Below are 23,960 nucleotides of genomic sequence, written 5' to 3' on the forward strand. Positions count from 1 at the left end.
CCTTTTTGGCTAAAGCTATGAATGTTTTGCTATTTAAGAAACCAAAGGCTTAATGTGAATAGGGAAGCCTTTGGGATGCCAGCTCCTGGCGTAAACATATTAGACTTCTTGGAACTGATCCCATGGAACAGGCACAGTCTTAATGATTTCAGCCTTCTGGGAAAATGTCATCTCTTTTTCATATTAAGAGGCAAAAAACTTACTCAACACCAGTGTGTAAACCACCAAAACATATTCTATGAGTTTCCTCCTGAAAGCTGCAAAGGATTTGTATTGTATTCAGAGTAACCTTCCTGTCACATGGCTGTTGTTTTTCTCATTTTCTATTATTTTCTTCCTGAATAACCCCACTTAATTGAGACTCAGTGTCACATGTTCAATGAATGTTTTCAAAAAAGAAACACTAGGGTTTGAGGAGCAGTTCTAGGCAGTAGAGAAAAGCAGCCTTCTCACCCCAGTTCAATATGCTCAAATGCCGTCATACCATTTTCAGAAGTATTTGGGGAAAACTTTGAGGCCTGTTTTCAGAAAGACAACTGGCAGACCTTAAATGAAATAGATCTTTTGTAGAAAAAGGCTGTGGCCTAACACATCCTGGCACTGTTACTTAAGGCACATGGCTGGGGCAGTACCACAATATGCACACCTTCTAGGAAGGAAGGAGGGAGAAAGGAAGGGAAGGGAAGGAAGGAAGGAGGGAGGAAGAGAGGGGGATCTGAAAACCTGGCTTGTATTCCTTTCAGTATGACACCAACATAAGACCCTCCAGATGGAGCCTCCCAATACAAAGCCATGTTCAAATATTTAGGTATGGCATGAGTCTGTTTTGTCCTGAGGCAAAAATTAAGTCAAGGGTACATACACATGAAAGGAAGGGTCACTCATAGCTTATGGTACCTAATATAAACTACCATACTACAATCATTTTGCTTTAACATTTGTTAATTGAAGAGGCATTATGTTGTATCATTTTGCAATATAAATAATTGGATGTTAAGCCTGATGAAGGGTAGAGAGTAGGAGGCGGAAGAGGATCAGGAACAATAACTAATGGGTACTAGGCTTAAGACCTGAGTGATTAAATAATCTGATGGAGAGAAAAAATTTTTGTAAATAATATGTGTATCTGAACTAGAGCTGATTATTTAAAATTTTTAAATTGTACCCTTTAAAAATTGACATTGGGTCACTGCCCAATATAGTAATTCAATAAAGCATGTAAATCAATTGAGAGCAGCAAAAATGACACATTAACATGAAAACCAGCTGCATAACTCAGTATGTCTCAAGTCATACTCAGTCTGAATAAGCTGATTGAAAATAGCAAGCTTTACAGTGTCCTAAAATTTAATGGCCTGCAGCTATACTAGATTAGAATAGTTGGGGGTGGAGAGCATGCCAACGATCAGCTGCCAAAGAACTTGTCATCTCAGAAACAACAAGGCCTGAGACTGGTGGCAAGTCAGACCCTTGAACTAACTCTGTCTTGAATCTATTAGCCGTGATTGGTCTTGACTAAGTTAGTGGCTCTTTCACCTCTGTGTGTTTCTTCATCTGGACCTTAGAATAATATTATGCCATGACCAGAATAAGAAGTAAATTTGTAGGCTTTGAGAAGGTCAAATGCTAACAATAATGGCTAAATTATATTATTTTCCTAAATGGAAAATGATTATTTTCTGAGCTCATAAAATTTGGTCTGATATGAAAGGAGTAGAGGCAGCCAGTATGTCATGGTGGTTTAAAGGGAAGCTGGAAAAAATGCCCAGGCTCTGTAAGAATCATATACATGATTAATGCTGAGGCCACTGCCAACAGGAAAGAGAGGGACTCCCACAGTCGGAGAGTGTGATTCTGTTTACAGTACACTGGCTTTGATTAATGTGCACACTCAGAGAAGTAATATGTGGAAGGCAAGAAAAGACCTGTTTTCAAATGTTGGTGCTGAGCACGGATTTCCCGTTATATCCAGAGAAGGTGTCAATGAATAGTGACTTACAGTCTTTTGGTTTGCGGTGGCGGAGGGGGCTGCTGGGGGTACCAGTGAGGAGGACATTACCAGGTTAACTTTCCCATGTATGAGGGAAGATAAAAATGGCCTTTCCTATGAATTCTTACTACTCATATGAGTCTGGAGAGTCACCACTAAGAAATTTATACCACATCTCAGTTTCAATAACCAATTGCTTTTAAGGGGATTACTAAGTAGTTTTAACCATAATATCATCCCTAAGTGATGCTTTTAAGTATGCAGTACTTATATAATATTTGAATGTCTTATGAAAACATGTTCTAGGGTTTTCAAGGCCCATGGGTGTCAAAGAAGAAATGAATACATATAATAATCACCTGAAAAAAAGAATGTTCTCCTCTACCCTAGAAAAGGTTTCCTTCCTCTTGCCCCATGCAGACTCTGCTGTGCTTTCAGGAAGTGTATATTTAATGGGTAGCACCAGGAGAGGAAAAAGACAGGTTAAACTTAATGTGTGGTGTGGGGGAAGGAGAGTAGCATCAGATACATAAAATGTCTTCCCAGGTAATTCTGGTTCTCCCAGGTCTCCACATTTTTCCAGGCAACCCCACTTTGATATGAATTCTAAGTAAAGGAGCATACAGCTAGTAGGTAATTGAGAATCAGGAACCTGACCCTTTGACTAGAAGGTGGAATAATATAGGTCATGTTAAAAAATAACTAGTAATCTGGAGAAATAGTCACCGTAACTCCGTCAGTTTATCCCTACAGATTGACTTGATTTAAATGCAGGAAAACTAGTAGCTTCCTCACAGGAGCTGATTCTGACTACTTTGTAGTGACTCTTGAGGACTTTGTAGACTGAATAATGATTCTCTATGATGTCCACCTTCTAATTCCCAAAACCTGTGAAGATAGGATTTGAGATGGAGAGGTTATTGTAAATCATCTGACTTGGTCCAATGATATTACAGGAGTCTTTTCAAGAGTACAGGAGAATAGAAAGGAGAAGGACATAAATGTACATAAAGCACATATTATAGTAATATGTTTGAGTGAAAGAAGAAGCCATGAGCCAAGGAATACAGGCAGTCTCTAGAAGCTGAAAATGGTGAGAGAATGGATTTGCCTCTCAGAGCTTCTAGAAGGAATCAGACCTGCTGACCCCCACCCCCACTTTAGCCTAGTGAAGCTTACTTGGGACTTCTCAGTTCCAGAAATATAAAATAATAAATTTGTATTGTCAGCAAGTTGGTTAATAATTTGTTGTCGCAGCAATAGGAAAGTAATGCAAGAATTACATGAAGAAAAATTAGTAGAATAAGTGATACAAGAGTGGTGCCAGTCATGGGTTATAGAGGGAACAGTAAGAATTAGAATGCATGAAACTAACAATTCCAGTTTTCTCTTTAGGGTGATGCAAGAATTTCCTTGCCATTGGAAGAGAGAGCAGAGGGGAGTGGCAATGTTTCTTGGATAGTGGTGCTCCTTAGATGTTATAGCAAACAAACTTAATTAAAAAATAGGCTGAAGTGCTTAGGAGAACTTCTACCTAGAAACCATAATTTTCAGTATTATACAGGTTCTTAGCTAACATTAATGACTATTTTTCTTGGCTCTAGAGAACATTGGTTGGTCAGTCATGGACTGCCACAACTAGGTTACATGTCTCTATGAACCAAAAGTCCAACTGGGGGAAAAATCACTAATGTTTTTTCCCCCTTAGGTCTATCTTTTCACACCCAAGTATAATGGGGGGGAAAAAGGAAAAGAAAATGATAAATGCCAGATCGCTGATGAAAGAAATTCAACCAAAGAAGGGGCTATTTATTTTTATAATATTTGGGATTGGTTCAGATAGACAGAGAATAATGTTTTAATCAGACCCACTGAGAACAATGACTGGGAATATCTTCTTTCTGTATATTTCTTCACAATGTATAAAACATTCCACTGATTCTGAAGTACCCATCGAATTTCAGTGCTTTAAGATGCATACTGACATAAAACCTATAATGATGCTTTCACTGTGTGTTCTATTTTTAATTGGCTCAGAAAACATGAATTTAAACTCCCTGCTTATTCAGTTGAAACTGACCTGTGTTCTCATATGTTGGAGAAAAGTTAAAAAGTGTTGAGTGTCTAGAATTCTGTTTTCTTATTTATAGGACAAAGATAATAGATTTTAGGAGCAGAGTGGGCATGCAAAGCAGCATATGATGTGATGTGCACAATTATGGGCATATCCATGCTGTGAATGGCAGCTCTTAAATGTGTGCAGTGTGAAAGGTGTGCAGCTCAGTGCTGGGTAGAAGTGAATAAGAAAAGTAGGCAATTGAAACAGTGCCTGGGACATTGTGAGCACATAGTAACACAATGTTTGTTATTAGGTATGTTTTCAGTACAAAAATCACACAAAAAATATTAAATCTTCAGACTTTGAAAATCATGGACAAAATTGTCTGTTTTGCTACAGACAAAAATCAAAATTATTTGGCTTGCTGACCTCTATGCCCAAAAATTTCTTCATTCTAATTCTACCTTTGATTCTGTGTATGGGTTTCGTGTTTTTTTGTGGGTAGTTTTTTTTGTTTTTTGTTGTTTTTTGCCCTCCATGAAATGATTCTATGAATTATATAATCTCTCTAGGATTTGTTACAAGACTAACAGGTAAAAGGCAAGTTGAGGTATTCGAGGACTGAAGAACAGAAAAAAAATTATGTCTAGGAAGTTTTTAGAAACTTAGTTTTGAATTTTAGGAAGATAATTTCTTCTCTCTCTCTCTCCACACACACACACACACACACACACACACACACACACACACCACCGCCACCAATAGCAACAGCAACAGTAATTTTCCCCCAGGTTGATCCCCCTAAATATCTTGGAAATACACTCTATCCTTGTTTCATAAGCAAATGCAACACTGAATATGAAACACCATTATTATGCAAGTAGTATTCTTATAATTTTTGTTTTTAGTAATAGATCCTCTAGATTGTGACAATCTCAAAGTAAGAAATAAAATTGGTCTTGCGCCCAGGCAGGGTGTACGTCATGTAAGTACAGCTGTATTAGTGAAGTGCCTCAGTTCTTCCTCAGTTTTCTTCCATCTACTTGGTGAGATCCAAAATTTCCTTTCACAGGGAATACAGCCTTTTGTTGCTGAAAGGAAAATAAATAAAATATAGGATTTTAGCACCCCTGGGATGATATGCAAAGGCAATGTTGTGAGTTCACAAAACCCTGTTTTCTTTTTTTTCCTGGACCAAATAGAATACATTTCTCAGCTTTCTTTGCAGTTACATGAACCTTTGTATCTGAATTCTAGAATATGGGTGGGAGTGATGTGTGTCAATTTCTGTCTCAACCCCAGAAGTCTCCTATGAAATCTATTCTCATTCCTTTCTGTTGTTGGATATCTGGATGCAATGATTCATGCAGGAGGCTCTGGAGCCTTAGGGGACAGGATATCTTATAGACAGAAGGTACCTGGGTCCTTGAATGACTATGTGCTACATAGCCCACCACCCCACAGTCCACCTGGACTATTATGTGAGAGTGGAATAAATATTATTGTGTTAAGCTACTAAGATATTTTGATGTTATAATAGCAGTTAGGCTACTCAGAATAATACAGAACAAGAGGAACAGAAATGAGACAAATATATACAATGTCAGACAAACATTTTCTCTCTTTCATGGAGCAATACCTTTTTCAGACTTGAATCCCAAAAGTTCCTCAGGATACTAATTACTCCAGATGATTACTCCCTGATTATTCACTAGCTGATTTTCTGAGGACTTTTATAGGGTCCTCAAAACTTTAGAATGACACTTTACAAGAGAAAGTAACACCCAGAGGGAGAACTTTGCGTAATTAAAGTTTCATGTTTGAATAGAAGAACAGTACGTCCTTGCTTGAGTCTGTATCTCTTTTCAACTCATCATTTTTGGTTGCTTCCATGATAATTACTTTTTTCTTTTTTATCTAATACAGAATTACAAGTATAAGAGAATTCTGAAAGTAGAATTCCCTTACTCTTGCAATTTAACTCTATTCTTGTGGAACTAAATTATTTAACCCTAGGAAGTTATACCATGATCCCCAAAACCTACCACAAAGATCTGTCACTAAGAGTAAATAAACTCTGTATTAGGAGTTAAATAACAACTATACACAGAGAGTTTATGTGTGTATATATTTTATGTTTTTTCCTAGTAAAAGAATATTATGGACGAGACTCTGCAAAGTAATACTGTCAGCAGGTCTAAGAAGGAACTTACCGTAATCCATTCAGTTGATGTTATCTGGAAAGTACTGTAATTTTTTAATTAAAAAACTGAAAAGGTACTCGTGTACTTTCAGAACAGTAAAAACATAAGTAAATAAAATGAAAAGGCACGTTTTTATCAAGTATAATTATTTGTAAAAGGAGAAGAAAAGAAAAAATGACATTCAATGAACATCTACTAGGTGCCATATGTTCTCTAAAACATCTGATTTTCTATTCCTTACCATGTGACAAATGCCACAATTTTATTTTAATGAACAAAAAAGAAACTCAGACCAGCAAAGTCACCTACTGAAGACTACTTGGCTAATCAGTGGCAGTCCTGGGATGCAGACAAAATTTATTTTTCAAGTCTGTATTCATTTCAATCTACTTTATTGCAGCACTAAATTTGAATGTTAGAAATAAAATAATTGTGTCTAAAGCTAAGACTCTCAGATAAAAGTTCCATTTGTTATAAATAAACATCAAAGTGCAATCTCCCATGTAGCCTGGCACATGGAATGGCTGAGTTGGAGTGTAGTGTTCAGAACCCAGAGAGAAGGGGAATGGAAGGAGAGGTAATGGGAATAAGGAACAGAAAGAAGTAATAATATCTCAATAAAGAAAACCAGGGACTGTAGACTACTGGGGCCATTTCACTTGTCATGACCCCTGAAATCTATGTAATGTAGTGTATATGTTTTTTATTTTACTGGGACAGAGATTTAGGCTGTATTCCTTGAGGCTGCTATATGTGAGCAAATCAGTGCTGGTGGCCCTCCCAACAACCTATCACCTATATTTAACCCTTGCCTTCAGTCTCTTGCATTCATGGTAATGCCCATCAATGGTTATGGTGATCTTCTAATATTTTAATTTATAACTTGGTGTGTTTTATGGGAGGCAACATAGCATAGTTGTTAAAACTGGACTCTGCAGCCACATTGCCTGAGTTCAAATCCCATCTCCAATATTTACTAGCTATGTAACTTGGTCAAGCTACATTTAAACTTGTCTGTTCATCAGTTTCCTCACCTGCAAAATAAGGACAAGAATAACATTAAAGTTAAGGATTATCATACTGATAGAATCAGTGTGTGTATAGAATAGTGTCTGGCAAGCAGAAAATGCTAAATGTGCTAACTCTATTGCAGAAGGAAAGATATGCTAGATATGTTTTCATCTATAAAGTGAATCACCATGTTATGGGACTTATTCTATATAATTATCAAAGGAAAGAAGGATTAAGAGGAAAGTTTTTGGTCTTTAATACTATATTGTGTTATCAGGGATTTAGGAGCGACAAAAATGCAAAAGTACAATTAAGCTTTCTGTTTGTTTTCACACAATAGCAGAAACTACCAAATCATTTCGTAGATAATCATTGTCTCTAGAAAGACAAAATAAGTCTATGAAAACATTTGGCATTTTTAGTTTTAAAACCATAGCCCTAGTTAATTGACCTGTTTCTGATCACCTGTACCAATTTCTTATTTCTCATTTTAATCAAAAGAAAAAGGAGGAAGGAGATGAATGCCAGAAATGAGATGAGGTCAGGGATAGGAAAGAGAGTCAAGGATGGGGCAGTGTCAAAAAATGGCTGGCAGGTTTATGCCAAACCAATAAATTAAGTTTCAAAGATATTCCTTTCACTTATATGAATAAAATGTTCATGATATCATGGTCACTGGGTTATGGTAGCCTTTTTCATTACACTTTCTAACCCATAATGTTTAAAAATTATCTTTATTACATTTTGCTTCCTTTAATTGACAAAATGTATATATTTATTGTGTACAAGATGATGCTTTGAAGTATGTATAAAAACGGACTGGCTAATTAACATATGTACTACCTCACATAGTTGCCTGCATCCAGCCCTCTGCTTTAGAGCTTGATCTGCTCTTTTGTGGATTAATATTGTAACCACTGTTTATTAAAGACTTCTGGCCTCTGATTTCTTTAAAATATTTCCTATCTCTAACCCTTCATCCTCTAGGTCTTTCCCTGTAGGATCCGACACAATAATTTAAGATGCTATTTGCTGACAGGAGATCCCGTGAACCCATTATGAAAATAAAGACAGCAAACAACCTTTGAATGTATTTCCCAATTTAAAGAGCCTTCATTACATAGTACATTTCAGGCTGATAATTTTTAAAATTTATCATAGTTTCAGTAATTGTAGCATCCTCTGGAAGTTCAGCATGCTATAGACTCATTTGTAAAATGTGTATTTTGTTTGGCATTCAGTAGGAAGCTTGCCAGGCAATACATTTAATTAAGAACTTGAGGAAGAGAATAATTCTGGTTTGGCATAGTGTATTGTCATTACTTTTAGGTTCCACATGTGTTTAAGATAGTGGTCTCCTAACAAGGTATACATTTAAAGCTAGAGGTAATTTCCCTTTCATCAGTCCAGGTTTTTTCAAACAGGGAAACAAACTATTTTGAGGGGAAGGGTACTTTAGCTGCTCTTTAGATATAACACTGTCTGTCATTTAAGCTATGAGAGCCTTAGCTGCTCTCCTTAGAAACAACTTTTGTCCGTTGTTTAAGACCTTGAAAATTGATGCACTGCCTTTCAGGAGCGTAGACAGCTTTATTGAAGTTTAACTTTCTCTAGAGATGCATTGAAATAATGAAATGCAATGCCTTTCTTGAACATAACCATGTACATAACATCTTGTCCTGCCTGATGTATAAAGTAAATTTGATAAGAGTAACTCAAATATTGTAATGATTAATGTTGTTTTTTTTTATTATTACAAAGCAATCTTTGTCAGCAGATTGAGAGAAAACGTGTGATGATAACCATCTATGAGACCTGGTTTTCATTGTGTTAGACATGCTGTTTCATTTTTACAGGGAAACTTGCTAATAATGATTTTGAAAAGCGCCATGGGAAAAGAGCAATGAAAGGACCTTTTTTGGCTTACATGACACTAGTATTTTAGGTTCAGGTTTTCAGGTGTAGAGCTTTGATAATTTAGCTTTGCATGAATCCGCTCTGTCTTGTATTACTACATAGTGCTATTCTTCTCGGTGAACAAAGACTTTCCTCTAATAACACACATCTTATTGAATTTAATATGAGGAATGTCTGTTCTCAAGCTCAGTTCAAGGCGTAAACAAGACGTGCACCAAGATTGTTTTCATTCCCTGTCTTTTCTTCATCAACTGTATTTTGGCCTCTCAGAATTTTTCTTTTCTCACTTTAACTAGTTTATTCCTTTCTCCCTTCCTTATTATCCCTCTTTCCCTTGAAGCATCAAAACAATTGCTCTAGTGAGCTATTTCTTCAGGGTCCTATTCTCTGCTAGGGATAAGGAACAGAAATCTAATAATTAAAACCCTGAAATTTGTGTGGTGAGACTCAGTAGAGGGATAGGAAATATGGAGAGAAGTGGTTTTAAATGGATGGAACAGCTACATTTATTCAGATAATCATTCATTTATATTTTTTTTTTCAAAAAAGGGAAGATAGAAAAATATCTCCTTATTATATTTCAGTCCTGTTGCACATCTTTCAAGAAAGGAGCTCTTGGTGAAATAATCTAGTTATGTAAGTGTTTGACTATCCTTTTGCAGTAATGTGTCAAAAACAGTATGCACTTTTCTCCCAGAAATGCTGTTCTCATATCAAAATGGTCAATCACTCAGAAACAAATAGAAAACTTCTCCAAAAATTAAAAGCACACTTCTTGCTTTGTGTCTACCTTGCAGAATCCTGAAATCAACTCAACTTTTATTCTATGGCATTAGGAATCAAGATAATATGACTCCAGCTTTATACTCAACTGCTATGATATACTTCCTTTTTCTTTTACTTGATAGGAAGTAAACAGATTCAGAGAGAACTGAGAGGGACAAAAATAAACCACGTAAGGAAGAATACATGAATGGTATTCTTGTAGGCCTCACTGACTTTCTGATACTCTCTGAGTTTAGATATCCCACCCTTTTTCTATAGGACAATTCTTTTCTTTCTCTCACACTTAAATCATGATATATAAGTGGCATAACTTAGTAGTGACCAAACAAGATCAGATCAAAGGGTGGGAGGGGTAAGATCATGTAAAGGGACCCAGGCCACCACTCTCCACTTTCAACTGTAGTGTTCTCTTGGCTAACCCAAGATGTGTATAGCAATTGACCAATGAACAGCACCAGATTTTATATTTAGCTGGATTATTTTAGATGAATAGATATATTTCATTTCAGTACTTCTTACTAATTGTCCTCAGGTCTAAAAATTTTTTTCTGGAAAATTTTTCACTAATCTCAGCAATACTGTCTATATTTTCCTTTGAAGTGACGCTAGAATTAATGGATTTATTTAGGTAAGTGTTAGAGTAACTCCTCTTTGAAAATGGGAGGACGACTGTGAGACCAACTAGAAGATAAATTTAATTTGTGTTTCCACATTGAAGGCCTTAGATTACACATTTCTTAGGCTTGGACTTTGCATGTTTGAATCAATTGTGGAGAATCAATAATGAAATAAAAGCAAAATACAATTAATAGAAAGACTGTCAAAATATATTAAAAAGAGAAAGATTGGAACAGGGGCTCCAAGATGGCTGACTAGAGGCATTCAGCGATTGCCTCCTCCACAAAGGAAAGCTAAAATAGCAAGTACCTAATCCTACTTTGAATACAGCGTCTAAGACAGAACACTGGAATTCAACAGAGATGTGTCAGGAAACACCCAAGGTAAGAAAAAACATGGAAGCAAGGCAGCCAGCTTGGCCAGGATCATCTGGGAGTTTGGAAAGTCACCCCAGTATGGGAAAATGGTAAATGCTCCCGCAGTCCACATTGCCACCATGGAATCCTGCAACCCTAGTCACAGGAGAGTCCCTTGACCCCCGCAGACCATAAGGCTACCATAGAGAGCTGCCTGGATACTGTGTGATGACATTGCTCCAGATAGGTAGCTAGCTTATGCTGGGTCCCGTACACAACCTGAGTCCTAAGCAGTTGTAGCACAGTGTCATTTTGAGAATGTGGCCCAAACCAGACTGCATCTGTCCCTGGGACCCAGCAGCCCCTGCATCCTACATCCCTAGAACCCCACTGACATCTCCCTACATCCCCTACAGGACTCCAGTGGCATGAGAGTGATTAGACTCAGCAGAACAGCAGGTTCCTCAGCACTATAGAACACACAGCATCTTATACCCTAGGGTATGGGTGGTGCAATAGGCAAAGCAAGGTACCCCTGGGGCAAAGGGAGCCAAAGCATGTGCTCCCCAGAATCTGAAACTTGCTTGCCTGGGGATGCTGCCACTGATAGCAACTTTGTCTCCTCAGCAATACTCAACTTACATGTGCTCCAAAGACTGGCTTCCCCACTGCTGCTGCTTCTGCCAGTTGAGGACGCTAAACCACATACTTCCAAGAGCCTGAGAGCCAACTGACTGGGGCTGCTGCCACTGAAAATAACCCTACTTACCAGCAACAGGCCCACAGTTTTTGAGGATAGATTCTCCTTTTTCACTGCTGCTGTTGCTGTCACCACACAGCACTTTACCAGGGGAGCCTAGGGATCACCCTTGCCTGCCACCACAGCCTGTACCTGTGAGCACAATCGAGGAGGTCTAATGGCAGGCCTGTCTTCTCTGTCAACATTCCCAAGACCTGGGCACATTGCCTAGGGATCTGGGGATCATCTTGCCCACTACCACCACCACTGATATCAGTGCAAGTATTTCAGGGGCTTAAGGGCAGGCCCACTCAGCTCATCACAGCCACCATTAACAGAAGCATGTTTCATTTGTGAACACATGGAGTTGTCCAGTCACAGCTATGGCCACTGCTCATGCCATGCATGCTACCCAGGAACTTAATGAACTGCATGGCCCAATACCGCCCCTGCCAGAACCCAAGAAAGCCACCTGGAGGTCCAACAATTAGTGTGCTTAGACCTAATTACATTGGTGCCCATGCATGCTGCCCGGGGTCCAAGGACAGGCATGCTTAGCCCACCACTGAGGCCTGAGGACCAACCTACCTGCAGTTCCCAGCCCCTAGGAAGCCTTACCTAACACAGCCTCCACTAACAACTAAAGCCTAAGTGACAGAGGAAATCATAGACACCACTGAGGCTATTTACAGACAAATAAATCACACAGAGACTACGTTACTGCATGCACCCAGGATCAAGGCTAAAGTGCCCTATGAAACCAACACTACAGATAGATGTTCAGAACTTTACCCTACAAAAGCCAATCCAAAAAAATAAAGAAGTGACCATATCAAAAGATGTCAGTGAAAGAACAAAAGAAACATTAAATGTCAAGGAAATATGCCACATCTAAAGGAACACAATAATTGTCCAGCAAGATATGACAATAAAGAAAGAAATTAATGAAATGATGAAAATAAGAGTTCAGAGTAATAATATTAAAGAAGCTCAGTGAGATACAAGAGAACACAGATAAATAATACAAAAAACTCAGAAAAAAACAATTCAGAACATAAATGAGAAATTTACCAATGCGATAAGTATCATAAAAAAGAAACAAAAATTATGGAACTAAAAATTTAATGAATGAAATACAAAATTAATGTGAGATCTTCAACAACAGATTATATTATGCACCAGAAATAATTTTATAACTTGACCAAAGAATTTTTAAAATAACTTGGTCAGACAAAACAGAATAAAGAATAAAAAACGATTGTACAAATTCTTTGTAACATATGGGCCCCCATAAAGTAACCAGACTTTCAAATTCTGGGTATTCAAGAAGTTGAAGAGAAGCCCAACGCCATAGAAAATATATTTAGTAAAATGATACCTGGAAACTTACAAGTCTTAGAAGAGATATGAACATATAGATCCGGAAAACCTGAAGAGCCCCAAATAGATCCAACCCAAAAAGGTCCTGTTAAAGGCAAGTTATAATCAAATTGTTGAAAGTCAAATACAAAGAAATTATTTTAAAAAATGGGAAGAGAATGATGACAAGTAAAATATAAAGAAAACCTTATTAAACTAATGACAGATTTTTCAGCAGAAAAATTACACATCAGAAGAAAATGAGATGATATATTCAGAGATCTAGGGGGATAAAACAAAAAAAATGAACAATATACCTGGCAAAATTGATCCTTCAGCTATAAAAAATAAAGTTTTTCCCATACAAGTAAAAACTAAGGAAATTTGTTATTTTCCTGTATTTTCATGACTTGTTTAAAGGAGTCTTACATCTGAAAGTGCAAAGATGCTATCTATTATCATGAAAACACAGAAAGTATAAAATTTACTGGTAAACATACAAATGTAGAAAATACTCAAATGGTACAACCGCAGAAAAACACCAAACCATAATGATAAACAATAAGAAAGGAAAAAAGTATATAAAAAGCATCCAAAAAGCAATTTACAAAGGGACAGAAATATGTCCTTACACATAAATAATAACCTTGAAGGTAAATGGATTAAATATTGCTCTTAAAAGATCTAGCACGGTGTTTGATGCCTGTGATCTCAGCACTTTGGGATGCCAAGATGGGCAGATGATGAGGTCAAGAGTTCAAGACTAGTCTGGCCAACATGGTGAAACCCCATCTCTGCTAAAAATATAAAAATTATCTGGTCTCGGTGGCCGATGCCTGTAGTTTCAGCTATTTGGGAGGCTGAGGCAGGAGAATCATAGAACACTTGAATGTGTTTGAAAACAAAAACCAAAATCCAAAACAAAGAGCACATTACCCAACTATCTACTGTCTCTAAGAAACCCACTTCACCTGTAAAGACATATAGAATGAAAGTAAAGGGATTGAAAAACATATTTTGTGCAAACAAAAAACAAAATTGAGCATATGTATTTCTATATCTGATAAAAACATATTTAAGTCAAAAACAGTGAAAAAGAGACAAGGTCATCATATTAAAGATAAAGGGATAAATCCAGCAAGAGGATATAAAAATTATAAATGCATATACACTCAATATGAACACATCCAGATATATAAAGCAAATATTATTATTATTTTTTTTGAGACGGAGTTTCGCTCTTGTTACCCAGGCTGGAGTGCAATGGCACAATCTCGGCTCACCACAACCTCCGCCTCCTGGGTTCAGGCAATTCTCCTGCCTCAGCCTCCTGAGTAGCTGGGATTACAGGCACGTGCCACCATGCCCAGCTAATTTTTTGTATCTTTAGTAGAGACAGGGTTTCACCATGTTGACCAGGATGGTCTCGATATCTTGACCTCGTGATCCACCCGCCTTGGCCTCTCAAAGTGCTGGGATTACAGGCTTGAGCCACCGTGCCTGGCCAAAGCGAATATTATTACATCAAAAGGGAGAGATGTACTCCAATGCAGTAATAGGTGGAGACTTCAACACTCAGCTCTTAGCATTAGAAAGATCATCTAGACAGAAAATTTATAAAGAAATATTATATTTAAACTGCACTTTAGACCATATTGGTCTAACAGGCCAATCTACAGAACATTTTATTGAACAACTGTAGAATATACATTTTTCTCAAGTACATGGACATTGCACAGGATTGATGCTATGTCAGGCCGCAAAACAAGTCTTAAAAAAATTTTTTAAAGTTAATATCATACCAAGTGTCCTCTTATGCCACAATCAAATAAAACCAAAAATCAATAAAAGGAGGAATTTTGTAAGCTGTACAACTACATAGAAATTAAACAGCAAGCTCCTAGACAACCATCAAGTCGATGAAGAAATTAAGTAGGAAATCATACACGTTTCTGAAAATGAAAGTAAAACACAAGATACCAAAACCTATAGAACAGAGCAAAAGTAGTGCTAAGAGGGAAATTCATAGCAATAAATTCCTACAATAAAAAAGTAGAAAGATTTCAAATAAACAATCTAATGATGCACATCAAGGAATTAGAAAAGGAAGAGCAAACCAAATCCAGAATTAGTAGAAGGAAAGAAATAATAAAGATCAGAGCAGAACTAAATGATACACAGACTAAAAAAAAAATACAAAAGATCAACAAAGCAACAAGTTGGTTTGTGAAAATATAAAAAAATTTAATAACCTGCTTGCGAGACTAACCAAGAAAAGAGAGAATACCCAAATAAACAAAATTACAAATGTAAAAAGAGGTATTACAATTGACATCACAGAAATACAAAAGATCATCAGACACTATTATTAACAGTTAACATTTACAAACTGGAAAACAGGGTAAATGGATAAATTCCTGGAATCACAAAATCTGCCAAGATCAAGTCTCGAAAAAATAGGAAATCTGAACAGAACAATAATGCATAATAAATTGAATCAGTAACAAAAAGTCTCCCAAAAAAGAGAAGCCCAGAATTGGATCTTTTGTTGCTGAATTCTACCAAATGTACAAACAATAACTAACATTGATTTTCCTCAAGCCATTCCATAAAATTGAAGAGGAGGGAATTCTTCCTATTTCATTTTATGAGCCAGCATTACCCTCATACCAAAACCAGACAAGAACACAAGAAAGAAAGAAAACTACAGGTCAATATCTATGATGAATGAGACATAAAAACCTTCAACAAAATACTAGCAAAATGAATCAAACAGCACACCAAAAAGATAATACAAGTTAATCAAGTGGAATTTCTCCTTGGAATGCAAGGATGATTCAACATACACAAATCAGTAAACGTGAAACATCACATCAAAAGAATGAAAGGTAAACAAATGTGATCATCTCAATAGGCTTAGTAAAAGCATCTGATAAAATTCAATATCTTTTCATGATAAAAACTCTCAAGAAACTAGATTTAGAAAGAAAATACCCCAATATACTAAAGGCCATATATTACAAACTCACAGCTAACATCATACTGACCGGGCCAAAGCTGAAAGCCTTTCTATCAAGATCTGGAACAAGATGAGTATGTCCACTGTTATAACTCCTCCTCAACATTCTAGTACTAAAGGTTATCAGCCAGAGCAACCAGGAAAAAGAAAGAAAGAAAAGGCATCCACATTGGAAAAAGGGAAGCCAAATTGTCCCTCTTTGCAATGAGATTCTATTTGGAAAAACTTAAAGACTCCACCAAAACACTCTTATATTTGGTAAATAAAGGAAAGTTGCAGAATACTAAATTGACATACAAAGATCAATAGCATTTTTATGCATCAATCTGAACAATTTGAAAAAGAAATCAAGAAGCAATCCCATATAAAATGGCTACAAAAATTAAAAACCTAGGAATAATTTTAACCAAACAAAGAATACTCCTACAAGCAAAACTATAGAACACTGGTGGAAGAAACTGAACAAGACACAAAAAATAAAAAGATATCTCATGCCTATAGATCAGAAGAATCAATAATGTCAAAATATCCATACTACCTAAATAAATCTACATATTCAGTGGAATTCTCTCAAAATAACAATGACATTCTTTACAGAAACAGAAAAACCAACCCTAAACATTACATATTAATAGAACCACAAAAGACCCCAAATAGCCAAAGTAATATTCAGGAAAAGAACAGGAAAAAGGACATGACACATTATATACCTGACTTCAAAACATATCAAAAGGCTATAGTAACGAAAAAAAGCATTGTATGGGCATAAAAAAAGACACAGAGATGAATGGAACAGGATAGAGAACCCAAAAATAAATCCACCCATTTCTAACCAACTGATTTTCAACGAAGGTGCAAAGAACAGACCCTGGGGAAAGGATGGCCCTTCAATAAGGGAATACAGGATAATCATAATCAGAAGAATGAAACTAGTCTCCTATCTCTTACCATATACAAGAATCAAATCAAGATCAGCTAAAGACCTAAACATAAGATCCAAAATTATAAAAATACTTGAAAAAAACATAGGGGAAATGTTTCAGGACATGGGTCTAGATGAAGATGTTATGGCTAAGACTTCAAAAGCACAGGCAAGGTAAAAATAGGCAAATGGGACTATCTTAAACTAGAACGCTTCTGCACAACAAAATGAATACTCAACAGTAAAGAGACAGCCTGTTAAATGCTAGAAAATATTTAATATTTAAAAATACTTGTAAGCTATTCATCTAATAAGGGGCTAATATTCAGAGAATACATGGAATTAAAGCAACTCAATAGAGGAAAATAATCCCACTAAAAAGCAGGCAAAAGACACGAACAGACATTTATCAAAAGAGGACAAATGACCAGTAGGTATATGAAAACATGCTCAACATCACTAATTAACATGAAAATGCTAATCAAAACTACAGCAAGATATCATTTTACCTCAGTTAGAATGACTATTAAAAAGTCAAAAAAAAATATGCTGGCAAGTGTATGTTGAAAAGGGAACTCTTATACACTGTTGATGGGAATGTAAACTAGCACAGCCATTATAGAAAACAATATGGAGATTTCTCAAAAAATGAAAAGTAGTACTAATGTATGATGTAGCAGTCTCACTCCTAAGCATTTATCCAAACAAAAGGAAATCAGCATTTCAAAAGGACTCCTGCATCCCTATTTTTATTGTAGTATTATTCACAATAGCAAAGATATCAGATCAATCTAAGTGTTCATCAATGGATAAATAAAATGTGGTTATTTGTACATAAACAATGAAACAGCCTTAAAAGATAATGAAATCCTAACATTTACAGCAACATGGATGGGTCTGGAGGACATTACGCTAAGTGAAAATAAGTAAGACAAATATCACGTTCTCCTCCATATGTGAGCACTAAAAACATTGCTCTCAGGGAGGTAGAAAGTAGAGTGATAGTTACCTGAGGCTTGGCATAGTGTCTGTTGGGGATTGTGGGGGATAAGAGAGGTTGGTTAATGGGAGCAAACATACAGTTAAATAGAAAGAACAAAAGAACAATTCAAATGTTCAATAGTAGAGTAGGGTGACTATAATTTAAAACAATGTATTGAATGTTTCAAAATAACTAGAAGACTTCAAATAGAAATAATACTTGATGTGATGGATACCCTAAATACCATTACTTAATCATTACACATTCTATGCATGTATAAATAACAATATAATACATGTGCCCCCATAAAAAATGAATATTACATCAATAAAATTTTTTAAAAAATAAAATATAGCAACAGAAAAAAAATGTGAAATATTAAAAGTAGAAAAAATGTCTATAAAAAATGAACTGTTGGATACAATGTCCAAAATATTATGTTTCTTCCTGGAATCAGGAAAATACCTTTGCCTTGATGTATCTAGATCTATGAAGGGTACTCTAGGCTGTTTTACTATCATAAACACCTGGGAATGAAGACTAAAAGGTCTTCATCTTCTCTGTAGTATTTTCTGACTTAACACAATTGGCTTGCATTTTTAAAAACATTTATTTAATACAAGGTCTAATTATGGTCTTTTCAAAACCAAAATATGAAAACCAATAGCTGTTCTTTGGGATGCAAATATTTTACATATGTGGATGGATGGATAGATTTATATGTTTTTTCATGAACCAACACAGCTAACATGTATTTTTTCATGAACACTACAGTTAACATATACATTTTTTTTTCAGGGGCAAAGGACCACTAAAGCATACAACTGATGTGATCTATGCAGCAAAAATGATATCAGAATCAGGATCAAGAATGGATGTCCTTGCTCGGCAGATTGCTAATCAGGTGAGTTACTTACAAACGGATATGGTAAAAGTTCATGCTAATTGCTCCTTGCCATTACAACGTTGATTGGGATAAGGTTAAGTTTTTACTCTGTTCAACCATTTTTTCTAAATTATAATTGAATTTCTAATAACAGTATTAATTCACTAGGTAGTGGACGATTATAAGGAAGCTTAATTATTTCATAGGGCAGATTTTTTTAGCTTCAAATTTACTCAAATTATTTCAAGTATCAGCTATTCAGCATCGAATATACTCAATTTATTTTGGTTGGTTGCAGTTACACAACTAAGTTTTGTTGTTGGTGTTGACAGCTTATATTTCTTTATTTCTTTTTTGATTATGGATTTTTAACATTTATTTTTATTATGTTTCATTTTTAATTGGCATTTAATAATTGTATCTGTAGAATACATATTTTTCTATACATGTATACACTGTGTATTGATCAAATTAGGGAATGGGCATATACTATGCCTCCAACATTTATCATTTCTTTGTTTTGGAAATATTTAAAATCTTCTAATATAGCTATTTTGAAATATGCAATGAATTATTAACTATAGTCAGCCTGCTGTGTTATAGAACACTAGAATTTATTCATCCTATATAACGGTATTTTTGTACCATTAACCAACTTATTTTTATTCTCCCCTCTGTACTACTCTTCCCTGCCCCAATAACCATTATTCTGTTCATTAATTCTATAAGATACTACTTTTTAAACTCTCACATATGAGAACATGTGGTACTTATCTTTCTATACAAGATTTATTTCACTTAACATAACGTCTTCCAGTCTCGGTCATGTTGCCACAGATGACAGTATTTCATTCTTTTTTGTGGCTGAATATTCCATTGTGTTGTATAGCACATTTTGTTCATCCATTCATTCATTGGTAGGCAGTTGGATTGATTATAACTGGTTGATAAGGTTGTGAGCAGTGCTGCAGAGTAAGCATAGGAGTGCAGATATCTCTTCGACATACTGCTTCTCCTCCTCTAAATAAATACCCAGTAATGGATTGCAAGATTATATGGTAGTTCCATTATTAGTTTATTATTATTATTAGAGTTTTTGTTTGTTTGTTTTTTTCTGAGATGGAGTCTTGCTCTGTCACCCAGGTTGGAGAGGAGTGGTGCAATCTCAGTTCACTGCAACCTCCACCTCTGAGGTTCAAGCAGTTATTCTGCCTCAGCCTTTCTGAGTAACTGGGATTACAGGTGTGCACCACCACACCAGGCTAATTTTTGTATTTTTAGTAGAGATGGGGTTTTACCATATTGGCCGCTGGTCTTGAACTCCGGACCTACTGATTCTGCCCTCCTCAGCCTCCCAAAGTGCTGGGCTTACAGATGTGAGCCACCATGCCTGGCCTATTAGTTTTTAAAGAAAACTCCAATTCTCCATGATGGCTGTACTAATTTACATTCCTACCAACAGAGTACGAGTCCCCCTTTCTCTGTATTCTTGACAGGACTTTTTTTTTTTGTTCTTTCAATTATAGCCATTTTAACTGGGGTGAGATTATATCTTATTGTGGTTTTGATTTGCATTTCCTTGGTGATTAATGATATGGAACTTTTTTTTCACATACCTGTTGGCCATTTGTATGTCTTCTTTTGAGAAATGTCTATACATATCATTGGTCCATTTTTAAATTTTTTTCTTCTGTTGATGTGTTTGAGTTTCTTATGTATTCTGTATTTTAATCCCTTGTCAAATAGATAATTTGAAAATATCTTCTCTCATTCTGTAGATTATCTTGTCCTTCTTTTGTTTTCTTTGCTGTGCAAAATGCTTTTAGTTTGATATAATTCCATATGTTTATTTTTGCTTTTGTTACCTATGCTTTTAAGATCTTAGCCATCAAATCTTTATCAAAATCAATGTCCTGAAACATTTTCCCTATGTTTTCTTTTATATGTATTAGATTTTATGCTAGGCCTTTGTTTTGATTTGATTTTTCCATATGGTGAAAGATAGGGATCTAGCTTCATTTGTCTGCAATAGATATTCAATTTTCCCACCACTGTTTACTGATTATCCTTTTCTCAATATGTGTTTTTGATGCTTGTTCAAAATCTGTTGGCTATAAATGTGTGAATTTATTTTTGGGTTCTCCATTTTGTCCAGTGGTCTATGTGTGGGGTTTTTTTTTTATGCCAGTACCATGCAGTTTTAGTTACTATATCCTTGTAATATATTTAGAAGCCAGGTAGTATGATGTTTCTAGGTAGTGTAATGTTCTTTTTCTCAGGACTGCTTTGGCTATTGGGGGTCTTTTGTGGTTCTATGTAAATTTTAGCATTTAGTTTTCTATCTATGTAAAAAATGTCATTGGTATTTTGCTAGGGGTTACACTGAATCTGCATATTGTTTTGGGCAGTATGGACATTTTAACAATATTAATTATTTCAATACATGAACAGAGGATATCTTTTTATTTTTTTGTCTTTTCTTCCATTTCTTTTATCAATATTTTATAGTTTTATAGTAGAGATTTTTCACCTCATTAGTTATATTGATTTCTAGGTATTTTGTTTTTTGTAACTATCAGAAATAGGATTGCTTGCTGAGTTCTTTTTCGGATTGTTCACTATTTGTCTGTAGACATGCTGTTGATTTTTGCATGTTGATTTGGTATTCTTCAACTTTATTGAATTTGTTTGTCAAATCTAAGAGGTTTTTGGTAGAGTCTTTAGGTTTTTTCTTAATATAAGACCATGTCATCTACAAACTAGGAAAATTTGACTTCCTCCTTTCCAATTTGGATACTCTCTATTTATTTCTCTTACCTGTTTGCTCTAGCTAACCTGTTCAGTTCTGTGTTGAATAAAAATGATGAAAGTCGGCAGCCTTATCTTGTTCCAGATCTTACAGGAAAGGCTGTCAATTTTTTCCTTATTTTAGCTCTTCAAAATCAATACATTGTAAAATGTTAAAATGTTAGGTTTTCTGTGTCAACAATATATTCTAACATTCTATTGAAAATTCAGAGAAAAATAGTATTTAGTAGAGTACTAAAGAGAATACTGAAGATATAAAATGCATGAAGTATGTAATTATTATAGATACTGGTGTTTATAAACATTTTGGTTTCCTTTTTTTAGATTTCTCACGTTTATTCCAGTATTTCTAAGCAGTTGCTACATTATTAGAAATACTTTACAGTTTAATTGAAAAATCTGCTGCTTTCATTAATGTGTTGAGACATTCAGTTAACATTTCAGACTGGGGTATAATATTATTTTGTGGCTTTTATACTCTGTTCAACTTCATAGTACATATTTCCCTTTGGGGAAAAAAATTGATCTTTTTACAACTATTTTATATTATTTCTTGCTTATATAATCAGAGGGAAAGGTTTTTGAACTTCTTTTTGTAATGATTACTGTTGTTCACTCTTTTTATATTCTCTTTCTTGGAACATGAAGAACTCTCTCCTATTAAATATTGTATTTGTGGATATAAAGAAAATGAAACAAAGACTAATTATAATACCAGATAAATTATTTAATATCATTCCTAATGATAAAGAACATGTCTTTTCCATGTTACTTCAATCATTACAAAAATTTTATTAATCCTGTGTTTTTAGTAGTTTGTATTTATAGTGACAGCAAACTGTCCTAATCTAAGCCAAAATTTCCGAGTTTGATTATGTGACTGAAGCCTATATGCCCATAGTTTTCTTTATTTTAGAATTTTTTTGCATTCACTTTTATAAGAGACACTAAATCTTAGTGGAATAAGTAAAACGATAATACATTAGACATATTTACATGTATTAATAACTTTTTAAATACTGAATGCTTCCTACCATTATTTTTGTTTGTTTTGAAACACCCAGTTTTCAAGTTGACATAATTGTGTCACATTGAAGAGTTTTTTTCTTATGTTGACAATCTTCTTTAATTGTACTGGGTTGCCTTTAAGTGGGTACTTTTATAACTGGCTTTATCAAATTATGTCATTGTTTTTAGCATTATTCAAATGGCATGGGAGAAAGCAAAAAGACCTTTACTTCCATATAGCTTTGACATTTTAAGAGAAGCTTAGAGAAGTAGTCACTAACTAATGAAGAATTATAGATGACTCTTTTTGGCCTTTTCCATTTCATACATAAAATAGTATCAAATGAATTACTTTTGTTCTGAAGAAATATAGTTCTAAGCAATTAAAATTGAGAATGAAGAAACTGACTCAGTTATTACAGTGACCATCTAGGGAGGTTGTCTGTGAATGTGCTTCTGACATTATTATCTGACAGATGAAGAAATTTTAGACAAAAATAGCATCTGAAGCTGATTATGGAATACAATTGAGCAATGTAAGCAAGGTGATTTTCAGTGTCTATGTATACTATGAAAAAAATTGCTGGATCATTGGTTGCTTTGAATTTTGATCAATTTAATAGTTCAAAACTAATGCCTTCTAGTCTTAGTTTTTGCTGGTGTGTCAGAAGGGCAAACACTAAATGCCATTCCAACATTAGTTTTGAAATTGTGTATCTTATATACATTTAAACTATTTAAATGTATGTTTATATATATTATCTATTACTAGACCCATTTAGTTACATTGTGTAAAATTTCGGAGTTAAAGTTCATATGTAGGAAGAGTGAAACAGAATCAGATTCGTTGATGCTTCTCATTCTGCTTGCTTGGCCTTTTTATTTTTATTTTTCACTTTTCCTTCCTTCATTGCTTTCTGAGTGTATATTTATTATGTATATGCCACACACAATTCACTACTCTGGCTTTGGCATTACCTAGCCAGAAAGAGAAGAAGTAAAACCTTCTGTTTAAACCTCCAGTTTCCTTTTTAATTTTTTCCAATCATTCAACATTTTTTAGACTCTAGAATTGTCTCCAAATGGTGGTAGCCTAAGTATGCCATCAGAGACATATTTGAGTCCTATAGAGTTTTAGTACAAATTTTTTTCTCCTTTTGATTTTATTCTTGTATAAAACAAGATTGTTATAGCTATTCTTAGCTGTAACAATTATTAAAAATTTTGCTTATGAATTAAACAGAATAAGTTGGAGAAGTAAAATACAAATCCAAGATTTCAAGCTTTTGGTACACA

At 35.1% G+C, this 23,960-nt stretch overlaps 1 protein-coding gene and 1 long non-coding RNA gene across 6 annotated transcripts in view; one reads left to right on the forward strand and one right to left on the reverse strand.

The window, feature by feature from the left end:
* CTNNA3 (catenin alpha 3) overlaps positions 1–23,960 on the forward strand; it is a 1,887,341-nt gene that overhangs the window by 1,778,753 nt on the left and 84,628 nt on the right. For all 5 annotated transcript variants that reach the window (XM_078345825.1, XM_035266221.3, XM_078345826.1 and 2 more), the window contains one exon: positions 18,761–18,866. In XM_078345825.1, the coding sequence (XP_078201951.1) occupies positions 18,761–18,866 (106 nt within the window). The remainder of the gene's footprint in view (positions 1–18,760; positions 18,867–23,960) is intronic.
* The window catches only part of LOC144578689 (uncharacterized), a 43,404-nt gene continuing 23,978 nt past the window's right edge, over positions 4,535–23,960 (reverse strand). Inside the window, exon 3 of the long non-coding RNA XR_013524956.1 lies at positions 4,535–5,140. This is a non-coding gene — a long non-coding RNA (uncharacterized LOC144578689). The remainder of the gene's footprint in view (positions 5,141–23,960) is intronic.

This window comes from Callithrix jacchus, chromosome 12 (genome assembly GCF_049354715.1).
Source record: "Callithrix jacchus isolate 240 chromosome 12, calJac240_pri, whole genome shotgun sequence".
Lineage (NCBI taxonomy): Eukaryota > Metazoa > Chordata > Mammalia > Primates > Cebidae > Callithrix > Callithrix jacchus.